At 36.0% G+C, this 12,367-nt stretch overlaps 1 protein-coding gene across 1 annotated transcript in view; it reads left to right on the plus strand.

Annotated features, from left to right (window-relative positions):
- Window positions 1–3,060, plus strand: part of LOC102802601 (serine/threonine-protein kinase RIO2-like) — a 106,565-nt gene extending 103,505 nt beyond the window's left edge. The window contains exon 9 of the mRNA XM_085507287.1: window positions 1,365–3,060. Within this exon, the coding sequence (XP_085363413.1) occupies window positions 1,365–1,964 (600 nt within the window). The 3' untranslated portion in view covers window positions 1,965–3,060. The remainder of the gene's footprint in view (window positions 1–1,364) is intronic.
- Window positions 3,061–12,367: the final 9,307 nt, after the last annotated feature.

Here is a 12,367-nt window from a genome sequence, read left to right on the forward strand (position 1 = left end):
AACAGTGGTATGGATTATGTGAAATAGTAATTACATAGTCATAATAGGAACATATCAGTGTTGTATAGGACAGTGGTATGGATTATGTGAAATAGTAATTACATACTCATAATAGGAACATATCAGTGTTGTATAGAACAGTGGTATGGATTATGTGAAATAGTAATTACATACTCATAATAGGAACATATCAGTGTTGTGTAGAACAGTGGTAAGGATAATGTGAAATAGTAATTACATACTCATAATAGGAATATATCAGTGTTGTGTAGGACAGTGGTATGGATAATGTGAAATAGTAATTACATACTCATAATAGGAACATATCAGTGTTGTGTAGAACAGTGGTATGGATAATGTGAAATAGTAATTACATAGTCATAATAGGAACATATCAGTGTTGTGTAGAACAGTGGTATGGTTAATGTGAAATAGTAATTACATAGTCATAATAGGAACATATCAGTGTTGTGTAGAACAGTGGTATGGATAATGTGAAATAGTAATTACATACTCATAATAGGAATATATCAGTGTTGTATAGAACAGTGGTATGGATAATGTGAAATAGTAATTACATACTCATAATAGGGACATATCAGTGTTGTATAGAACAGTGGTATGGATTATGTGAAATAGTAATTACATAGTCATAATAGGAACATATCAGTGTTGTGTAGAACAGTGGTATGGATAATGTGAAATAGTAATTACATACTCATAATAGGAATATATCAGTGTTGTATAGAACAGTGGTATGGATAATGTGAAATAGTAATTACATACTCATAATAGGGACATATCAGTGTTGTATAGAACAGTGGTATGGATTATGTGAAATAGTAATTACATAGTCATAATAGGAACATATCAGTGTTGTGTAGAACAGTGGTATGGTTAATGTGAAATAGTAATTACATAGTCATAATAGGAACATATCAGTGTTGTGTAGAACAGTGGTATGGATAATGTGAAATAGTAATTACATACTCATAATAGGAATATATCAGTGTTGTATAGAACAGTGGTATGGATAATGTGAAATAGTAATTACATACTCATAATAGGGACATATCAGTGTTGTATAGGACAGTGGTATGGATAATGTGAAATAGTAATTACATACTCATAATAGGAACATATCAGTGTTGTATAGGACAGTGGTAAGGGTTATGTTGTGAAATAGTAATTACATACTCATAATAGGAACATATCAGTGTTGTATAGGACAGTGGTATGGATTATGTTGTGAAATAATGATTAGCTGCTCATAATAAGAATATATATATCATGGAAAGTTGTTTTGTTCAGTTTTTTTTGGCCGATTACTGTACCAACCAAAAGTTTGATTTATTCACAATCAGATACAAAATTGTGACAAGATGAAGAAAGAGTTAAAAGGAGCGGAGGCTGCGGAAACCTGTGAAGATGATGGTGATGTGAAAAAAGACATCAGTGAGGAGGAGGAGGACGACGACGACGAAGAAGAAGAGTCGGAGGAAGAGGGTATGGTAGAGGCCAGTGAGAGAAGTATAGGACAACTATCATTAAATGAAAGGGCTGATATGCATGGCAGTGAACAGAGTGATTGTGTTGATGATGTTATTGATGGACAATCACTACCCAAATATTGCAGTAATTCAGACCCAGATTTACATAAAGATGCAGAAGGTGGTGATGATGAGGGACTTGAAAAACTTGGAGAAATGAACCAACAATATCAGCCATTCAGAGATGAGTGTATTAAACCACGCACACATAGCAGTGACAGTGTTAGTAGTACATTCTCTAATACGAGTATCAGTCATGATCTGATAAAACAGAAAGTTAAAAAAAGTTTGGAGAAGAAGAAACAAAAACAAATCAGAAGGAGACGGGTTGCTAAGGGAGAAGCTAATGCAACAACACAGAAGAGAAGAGAACATTCAGATACAATCAAGCAGAGTTTTGATTTCTGGTTTTAGTTGTTATCTAAATATCTATAAAAATACATAAAATAATACCTGTTTATGAAACATTTATTCATTCATATACAATATCAACATAATTTAGTATCTTAATTCTTTTACAGTGTATGTCATACAAAAATTAACGTAAACATTTTATACATTACAACATTAATTTTTCTGTGTGATAAAAATGTTGAGCAAAATATGCAGTCTTGATTTTTTGCACATTCTAACAAAAACTTCCAGAAAAATGTACCACAATTAATTATACCATAGAAGGAGCTCTTGTGAATTGAAGAACGGTAGAGAATATCAATAATTTATATTTCAAGTTTATATTTGTTGCTAAAATGGGGTAATCCACATTTGTATTGGTTCTGAAGATATATAAAAACTAAGATTTGAAGTTGTATTCAGATATTCTAATGATGTATGTGTACCACATTTGATATTATATGAATAATTACATATTGCCAATTTAGCTGAAAATGTAAAAAATTGCACTTGCTGAGATCAGTTGGGAATGATCTAAAGTAATCCCTGCTGCAAATAATTGTAACCTGCGATACCAAATTGACTCATAACCTGTTTTATTTTCCACCCTTAACTCTTCAAAATGTACAATATTTTTGTTGGATTATACAAGTGAGTGCTCTATATAAGAAATATATATAACTCTGTGCATGCATCAGTGCGTGCATGTGTTCGTCTGGACTTGTATCTTCGACATGCCTCAACTGATTACATTCAATCTACACACATACATTTTGTACATCATGCATAATGTTTCACTATCTGATTCAAGATGGCTGAATGGCGACCATTTTTGTCCTGAAAAGTCATCAAAATAAAGCACTTTCTGGCTTTCCTGAACCAAATCTTGGCCGTTTACAGATGGATTTTGTTCAAACTTGGTTACATACATTGGACATAATGGGACCTTGATGCACATCATTTTGTTTTTCAGATTGGATTTAAAATGACCAACTGGCGGTCATTTTGTTATAAATTATGCGGTTCTAGTGCCATATCTCAGACATGCTTTGATTGATTATGTTCTAATTTATATATTTATTATACATCATGTCATAGATAAATGTATACAAATTTATTGGTTTGACAATCTAATTCAAAATGGTCGAATAGTATCCATTTTTGTGCTAAAAAAAATCAAAAATCAGATGAATGTCGCTGGAATGTTTTTTGAGATCGATAGATACTTAGTACATCTCTTATGAAATATTATACAGAATTTGTAAGTCGTGATTTTATATGAGAGACGTCACAAATTCATTAAACCACACGGTTTCGAATGGTTATCAATGCAGTTGCCAAATTACAGACACCGCGGTCAAAATTTGGAATGCAAAACTTAGATTCTGATTAGTCCATCCCCCAGTGATGATCATAGTACTGTGAACAACGAAATGGTAGCAGTGCGAAAAGACTTTTCCGTTCCCAGCAATCAGCTTGTGATCATGGCGAAAGAAACATGAGAAACGCTGCACTGGAAACGAATGGGCTTACAGTGGGGAGCATGAGGAAAACGTCGAATGGGGTAAGTATCATTTCAAGTCCCCATTCAAATTATCGTTTTAAATGTTGCCAAACAAAACCATGGTGATCTTGTGGAACATTAATGCAACAAACCTAGGAGAAAGCTTGTTGAGAAAAATGCACACAATGTCACACGTACGGAAGTCCTGAACGTGACAAGTGCAACTGTCCATTTCCATGCAGCGTGCGTTCCAGCAAAACAGTGCAGTCTAGGAGCAGCAAGAAGAAGTTCAATTGGCTAGTGAACCAGTAGGTAAATTACTATTGAAATAAAAAAAAACATCAGTTTTGATGTGAAAAAAACTGCTTATGAAACCACTACATCATTCTACTCACGGATATACACAGCACTGGTGAATGCAAACCGAAATAAATAGTTAATATGTACCCCGTACGCCAATAATCAAAGCTGATGCAGCGATCTTGGAAAAATACTACAGTGGTAAAATAATAGTGTCAGTGTCATGAGCAAGTCATTTGTGAATATTACAGACAATTTCAATCGTAAACACAACAGAGCTGACAACTACTGCCCTGGTGCAAAAGTTCCCAACCCAGTCATAGAAATGGTAAAACAACGTAATGTAGTATTTCCTGAAACCGCACACGTAGACACTTGCCCACTCGAACATGTTGATGTGACACCAGCGATAACAGCTGCTCTACATCCAACTGCCACACTGAGCACCAGTGAATGTAGTACATTACCAATATCTGCGGTATCATGAAACCGTAACTCCCCGAACACGTGTGTGACTGGCATCACGCCTTCACATATAAACTTTCCATACAGCTACCTCACTGCTCCTTATTATCAACCTGGCACTCACTATTTTCAATATTCATCAGGATATGAACATATTTTTGATGCATCACAATTCACTTATCCATTAGTGCCATTTCCATTTTTGCCTGCCACATCACACCGGCTGGAGTCATCTGTGCACAATGTTGTCCACACATCTCCACCACCATCACTTGCAACTGAAACCCAGTTGGTAACCAAACCAATTACACCGAATGTTGCACCCCAGTTGCCACCAGGGCCATCCACTGAACTCTAGTAAGCTAAAGTCTGAACTAGTTTATCTATAGATAATAGTTAGTTATTATTTATATTACAATAACGATGTATTACTGATCGACATTTGTTTATATTAAATATAGTTTTTAAACATTCAATTGGAATTTCGTGCTCACAGGACTTTCGCGTTCGTTTAGACAATTTTTATTCTATTTTCAAGATTTTTTCATCAGAATCGCAAGAGACTGCAAGCAAGTCAATTTTCTAATGTGTGTGTGTTTGTCAAGCCAAAGACTCCATTGTAGAGCAACTAATTCTGTTTAACAGCATCCAAAGTGCTCTATGTAGCTAATGAGCATTGTTGCAACGGGATGAGATACCAATCTAGGTATGTTGGTGAGGCAACTTGCTCGAATTCTGTTGTACAAGAGGATTGAATGTCAAGCATTTCAGTGTTAAAAAATCACCATAATGAAGAATCAGTTGCTGGATCCATATCTCTGACATGTTTATGTTTGAATTATATTACTATAAACAAAATTATATATCTTAAGTTTGATAACTAACAGGGACTGCCATGCATGGCTTGTTACGCACACTACCATCCACTGTTGGTGGGTACTCTTTCTCTGCAGGCAGTTGGTAGGTTTTTATCAACATACTACTAAAATACTTATAAATTTTCTTTCACTTTGTATGGGTTCCACTTATTTGTCTTGACTCTATATTGCCAGTGTATAGTTTTTAGCTCCCGTGAAACGGAGCTTATGTGGTGCCGGTGTCTGTGACTCTGTGACTATGTGACTAAAATTTGTTCCACTGATAACTCAAGATCTACAATTTCAATTCAAATGAAATTTGGCACACAGCTAATATATGATGAGTAGATGCGCTGATTAGGTTTTGGTGCAATTCCATGCATATTAATTAGTCAATTATTGTATTAATTAGTCCCCGGACACAGTATCTGTCTCTTCGAAATGCTTGGACCAATCACAATCAAACTTCACACATACATCATACATGATATTATACATATGCACGGCAATTTGTTTCATGATCTGATTCAAGATGGTCGAATGGCGGCCATTTTGTGCTAAAAATCATCAAAATCAAGCATTTCTCGGCTGTTTACAGATGGATTTTGTTCAAACTAAGTATATACATTAGACATTATAAGATCTTGATGCACGTCATTTTGTTTCATGATCTAATTCAAGATGGCCGAATGGCAGCCATTTTTGTGCTAAAAATCATCAAAATCAAGCATTTCTCGACTGTTTACAGATGGATTTTGTTCAAACTTGGTATATACATTAGACATAAGACCTTGATGCGCATCATTTTGTTTTACAATCTGATTCAAGATGGCCAAATGGTGGCCATTTTTGTGTTAAAAAATCCTAAAAATCAAGCATTTCTTGGCTATTTACAGATGGATTTTGTTCAAACTTGGTATATACATTAGACATTATAAGACCTTTATGTACATCATTTTGTTTTACAATCTGATTCAAGATGGCCGAATGGCGGCCATTTTTGTGTTAAAAAATCCTAAAAATCAAGCATTTCTCGGCTGTTTACAAATGGATTTTGTTCAAACCTGGTATATACATTAGACTTTATAAGACCTTGATGCACATCATTTTGTTTTACAATCTGATTCAAGATGGCCGACTGGCGGCCATTTTGTTTTAATGAATGTGGTTCTCGTGCCATATCATCTGACTTGCTTTCACTGATTATGTTCAAATTTTAAATATTCATTATACATCATGTCATAGATAGATATATTGGTTTGATGATCCTATTCAAAATGGCCAATTGGTGGCTATTTTTGTGCTAAAAAAATCATCAAATATCAAGCATTTCTGGCATTTATGGATGGATTTCGTTCAAACTTGGTACATATATTAGACATTACAGGTTCCTAATGCACATCATTTATTTTTCAGATCGGATTCAAAATGGCTGTCTGGCGGCCATTTTGTTTTAATGAATGGGCTTCTAGACCCATATCTCAGACTTGTTTTGACTGATTATATTCAAATTTTAAATATTCATTATACATCATGTCATAGATAAACAGATATATTGGTTTGACCATCCTATTCAAAATGGCCGAATGGTGGTAATTTTTGTGATAAAAAATCATCAAATATCAAGCATTTCTGGCATTTATGGATGGATTTCGTTCGAACTTGGTACATACATTAGACATTACGGGTTCCTGATGCACGTCATTTTATTTTTCAGATTGGATTTAAAATGGCTGATTGGCGGCCATTTTGTTTTAATGATTGGCCTTCTAGAGCCATATCTCTGAAATGCTTTGACTGATTATATTCAAATTTTATATATTCGCTATACATCACGTTATATAAATACATGTATTCAAAATGGCTGATTTTGAATGCTGTTCCAGAGCAATATCTCTCAATAAGGACAAGTACTTATTTGACGATCAGATACAAATTAATGTCAATTTTAATGTTAAAAAATCATATTCCTGACATGGTTATATTCCAGCCATATTACTATAAACAAAACTATTTATCTTAAATTTGATAACTAACGGGGACTGTTTCATGCATGGCTTGTTAATTTATAACTTGGAGTCTTTAAAGTTTCTTAACAAATATGTGACTAGGGTGAGTAGCCTAATTTGCATATTGCAATAACATATTCTGCAAATTTGCAAATCTTAGTATATAATGATTTATTATATCATGTTATTGAGCAGATACAGCGACTAAAAACATCAAATGTATGCGAGTATGGGGAGCATGCATGCGCAGTTACAAGAGAGACGCAGCCATTTTTTCAGTTTGACGAAAAGGCAGTACTCTTTCAGATTTTCGTGAACGCAAGTTCAATTTCACTTTGTGCGTCATATTCATCAATAGACAAAATCGATACAGTGTTCTCCTCGGGCCTGCGTCACTTAGACTATAGCCGCATAACTTTCGTTTCGCCCGCGATTCTGCAGTGTTCTCATCAGGTCTTTTAAGGGTATCGGGTCCGATACTGTTCTTTCTTTCCACGATACTGTTTCCCTCAAGCTGGGCCATTTCCAGGCCATTGTTTTGCAATGATGAATCAGAACAGAACAATTCGTGTTAACTGATCGATTCTAACTTATTATCTGGATACTCATATTCACCTGCGGATACTTCGGCCTACTTTCAAGCATGAATAAAGAAGGAAATCGACGATTTTTTTTCAGTATCGTTCCAGACTTTGCAAGAAATATAATATAATAATCACAGTGATCACTACTATTAGGTTCAAAAATTATTTATGATCTTTCAAAATATAGTGGCCATGGCTGTCGGTTCAACCCAGTACTGACCTTCACCGCTATTGCGACACCACGAGCAAAGAAAAGGAAAGCTGAATCCCCGCGTCTACACTTAATCCATGTATAAGGCAGACACCCGACAGCAACAGCAAGGAAGTTTGTCAGTTTTATTCAAGATATAAATTTTCTATTTTATGCATTGAAGCTACACAACGTGACCGAAAGCACTTCCAATGTGATCTAATTTGTAAACAATCTCTTTGCACACGACTCCCAGTGTCTTCTTCTCGAGCAGACAGTGATGTTTCACATTTGTTTTCGCATGGTTTCTATCTTACTCAAATAAAAAGCACGTCTCACAAATGAAATATTTTTTTTGAGTGATAATTTGATAGCAATTAAACAAATTTCAATCCTTGGCATATATAAGGGCTGGTTCCCTTACTTTCAAGTGCTCAAAGTCTGGAGGAACATTAAACTATGATGTTTATGTTTATCTGTTCTAGGTATGTTGTACAGACTTTTTAGTTGTACTATTTTGATGATTTAATTTCAAGAATCTGTCAAGGAAACAATTTGTTGTTACTTTACATGTTCACTTAGGTTTAATTTAGCAGATTTTACTTATCAATGAAAATAGCGAAATTTGCCCATTGCGTCAGGAAGATCTATCCCGATTTGCTGCACTGAGGTTAATTGCGGTTTTTACTACTCCGTCGTTAATGACACTAATTACCAAGAATTAAAAAAAACAAGTGAAATTAAGTCGCATTGGAAAAAAAACCATAAGTAAATCAACGCAAAAATTATTCAACTTCAGACGAGACAAACCCCAACCTCTAGAAATACCTCATTCATAGAGTGCCTCATTAGTGCCCTTAGTTTACAAGTATAGTGTCCTTGCATGTTTTTCAAAATGCCCATATCAAAATCATGCGTTTCCATATACAGTATGTCATAGATTCTCAGACATCTTGATCAATTTTATTGATGGATTGACCTACATGCAATTACATTTATTAGGCAAAGCTTATACCTTTATAATACATGCTCTGATCACAGGAGAGCTATTTACAGTTTAACTTTGATTATAATTTGTTATGGACTCTGTCTGGCAGCCATCTGACGGTTTTATGATTTCTTTAATTTTGTCTGACAGTTTCCATACTTGCGGTTCTGTTTCTTGGTATGATTTGGTACACTTTTTATGGACTTGAGGACTTGAATACAGACCTTTAGTGCAGTCTAAACAAAATGAGATTGGATTGTAGATGCTACCAGCATTATGAGTTTCCTACCATGCATCCATCCCATCATATGGTTCAGTGAAAGAGAGATTGCAATCATTTGGTTTTACTCAACTGTCTGAATAAAAATGTCTTTGGAATTGTCTCACTGCGTTTTGACAGCTAATTCTGAGGTGGTACCAATACCCCCCCCCCCCATTTGGTAGGCACCACTGTTGTCAACGCAGGAAGCAGGATGGTAATAGTTCACTCTACACCAGTGGTTATGTCACATACCCTTACAGCATGACATGCATTTCCATCATAGGATAGTATGATTGCCTCCAATGCAGTTATGGGGTTTTGTTATCAATGAAGGGAAATCTTGGTTTGTCTTGGACAAACGCTGAGACAAGAACAAGCAATGTGCATCACAAGCTGCACACACAATAGGCATGTTCTTCTTTGTAAAGGGTCTTGTTCCGAACTTTACAATGGATCTATTCAGGCTTTTGATGTTTGAAATCAGGCTGGAGATGTAATGTATTAACCTCGTATAACCTGAATATGACATCATCACATTAGCATATCAATGACGTGTAATTCTATATATGGCGATGTTCCCTTTCCAATGGTCGACTGGTGTCTGTTTACTCTATGCTAGTCCGCAATATACATACATATACAGCATAAATTGGCGATGAGGATTTGAATTTGAACACCCAGCTACTGTGTGAATACATAAAAAAAGAAACCAGAGAACTTACAAACAAGTTTTGTGCCGTTTCTCTGTCGGATCGCGTAAAAGTGTATCCTTAGCCAACGAGGAAGCCTGTGTGCAGTAACTGTGAGTAATAATAACGTTCAATTGAATTGTCATGTCTTGATCACCATCACCCCATCAAGGCAGGGTAGGATTCCAGATTGGCAAGATAGATTCGTTTGATGAAAGTGTAGAGGAATGGAAGATGTACATAGAAAGACTAAAATATTATTTTAGTGCGAATGACATTCAGACATCAATACACTTGCTGTCCCTACTGTATACTCTACTAAGAAATTTGATATCTCCTGATCTACCATCTGATAAAACATTTAGGGTGGTTGTTGATGTCGTACATAGACACACCTCTCCAAAGCCATTGATCATCGTGGCCAGATTCCGTTTCTTTAAAAGAGATCAACAGACAGGGAATCTGTCAACACCTATGCAGCTGAGTTGAGACGACTTGCAAAAGATTGCAACTTTTGTGATTACTTTTGATGCATTACATGACAGATTTGTTTGTGGTCTAAATATGGAAGCCATTCAGAAACGCCTACTTAAAGATGATACTATAAGCTATGAAAACGCCTTGAAGACTGCAGTTGCTATTGAGACAGCTGACACAGATCACATGGATCACATGGAAGTGATTTTTTTGTTAATAAAGTGAGCTATACAAAACGTCGTACTGAGCACCATACTGTCAGCAAAACACCATGCTACAGATGTGAAAAAAGGCCATGATCAAGACAAATGGGATCTAAAGATGCATAATGTCACAATTGTGAAAAGAAAGAACATATTTCAAAGGCATGTGATTAAAAGTGTCACAAATAGAGAAATACACCCAGAATTCATGTCGTGGAAGAAAACTGACAGTGATGAAACTGAATACATGGGAACCATTCAAGAAGTTCACAGTATCAACAAACCACGCAGCAAACCAATGTGAGTTACTCCAATATTTAGAGAAAAGGCATTGCAAATGGGGTTAGATACTGGAGCCTCTGTATCACTGATCTCATGGCAAGATTATAAAAAGCTCAGAAGTGAAACCAAGTAAACCAAAAACGCCAGCAGATAAGAGATTAAAACCCAAACTGGACAAATATGCTACTTTATTCCAGGATGGACTGGGAACAATGAAAGCAAACTTGTAGTTGAAGATACTGCCAAACCAAGGCCAGACAAGTACCTTATGCACTACGGCCGAAGGAGGCCGAATTAGACAGACTAGAAAATGAAAGAATTCTGACCAAAGTAGACTACAGTGAATGGGCTACACCAATCATTCCAGTCATAAAGAAAAATGACAGTGTGCGCATTTATGGTGAATACAAGGGAACTGTGAATCCAGTACTGAAGGTTGATCAGTACCCACTACCAAGACATATTCTCGAAACTTGTCAGTTTGTAAGAAATTCACCCAGATTGACCTACGCCAAGCGTACCACCAAATTGAAGTAGATGAAGAATCCAAGAAATTCCTCACTAAATACGTCAAAGGGATTGTATAGATATAACCGCTTAGTATTTGGTATCGCCTCTGCTCCTGCAATTTGGCAGCGCTCTGTTGAACAGATATTGTCAGGAGCTAAACGCACTAAATGTATCATAGATGATATGATTATCACTGGCAAGGACGATGAGGAACATCTCGCCAACATTGATGCAGTACTGAAGAAGCTGAATGATCACAATTTGCGAGTGAATAATGTGGATAAATGTGAATTCTTTCAGGATGAAATCGAGTTCTGCTCACACACCATCGATAAATTACACATGACGCAAGATAAGATCAATGCTGTGGTTAACGCACAACCTCCAAATGATGTCTCACAAGTTAGAGCATTCCTAGGATTAATCAATTATTACCACCATTTCCTGTCAAACTTATCTACAGTTTTGCATCCATTGAACCAGCTACTACAGAAAGGTCATAAGTTCGAGTAAACTGAAAAGTGTAACCAGGATTTCAAAGAAGCAAAACAATTGTAACGTCTGACAAGGTATTAGCACAATATTTTTTAATGGATACACGTATGATATCCAGTATAAGTACACTACCAAACACTGCAAAGCAGATGGTCTGTCTCAGCTGCCCCTGGACATCACCCATAATCTGAGGGAAGATTCTGTTGATATTTTACACCTCGCACAATTTGATACATTACAAGTAACAAGTTCTCATGTGAGAATGTACACACTCCGAGACCCGATACTCTCGAGAGTATATAAAGCGGCCATGAATGAATGGATGGCATCTTCATCATAAAGATCTTAGCGCATTCTACCAGCGTAAAGATGGGATAACAGTGTATCAAGGTTGTCTTATGTGGGGTATACGAGTTATAATTCCAACAAAACTTTGCAATTATGTGCTAGAAGAGCTACACACTGGTCCTCAAGGCAAAATGAAGGCACTTGCCAGAAGTTACATATAGTGACCAGGCATTGATAAAGACATCGAGCATATAACCAAACAGTGCCCAGGATGTCAAGAACACCAAAGTATGCCTAGAGTCGCACCACTGCACCTTTAGG

The sequence above is a fragment of the Saccoglossus kowalevskii genome, chromosome 13, assembly GCF_978046115.1.
Source record: "Saccoglossus kowalevskii chromosome 13, keSacKowa6.1, whole genome shotgun sequence".
Classification (NCBI taxonomy): domain Eukaryota; kingdom Metazoa; phylum Hemichordata; class Enteropneusta; family Harrimaniidae; genus Saccoglossus; species Saccoglossus kowalevskii.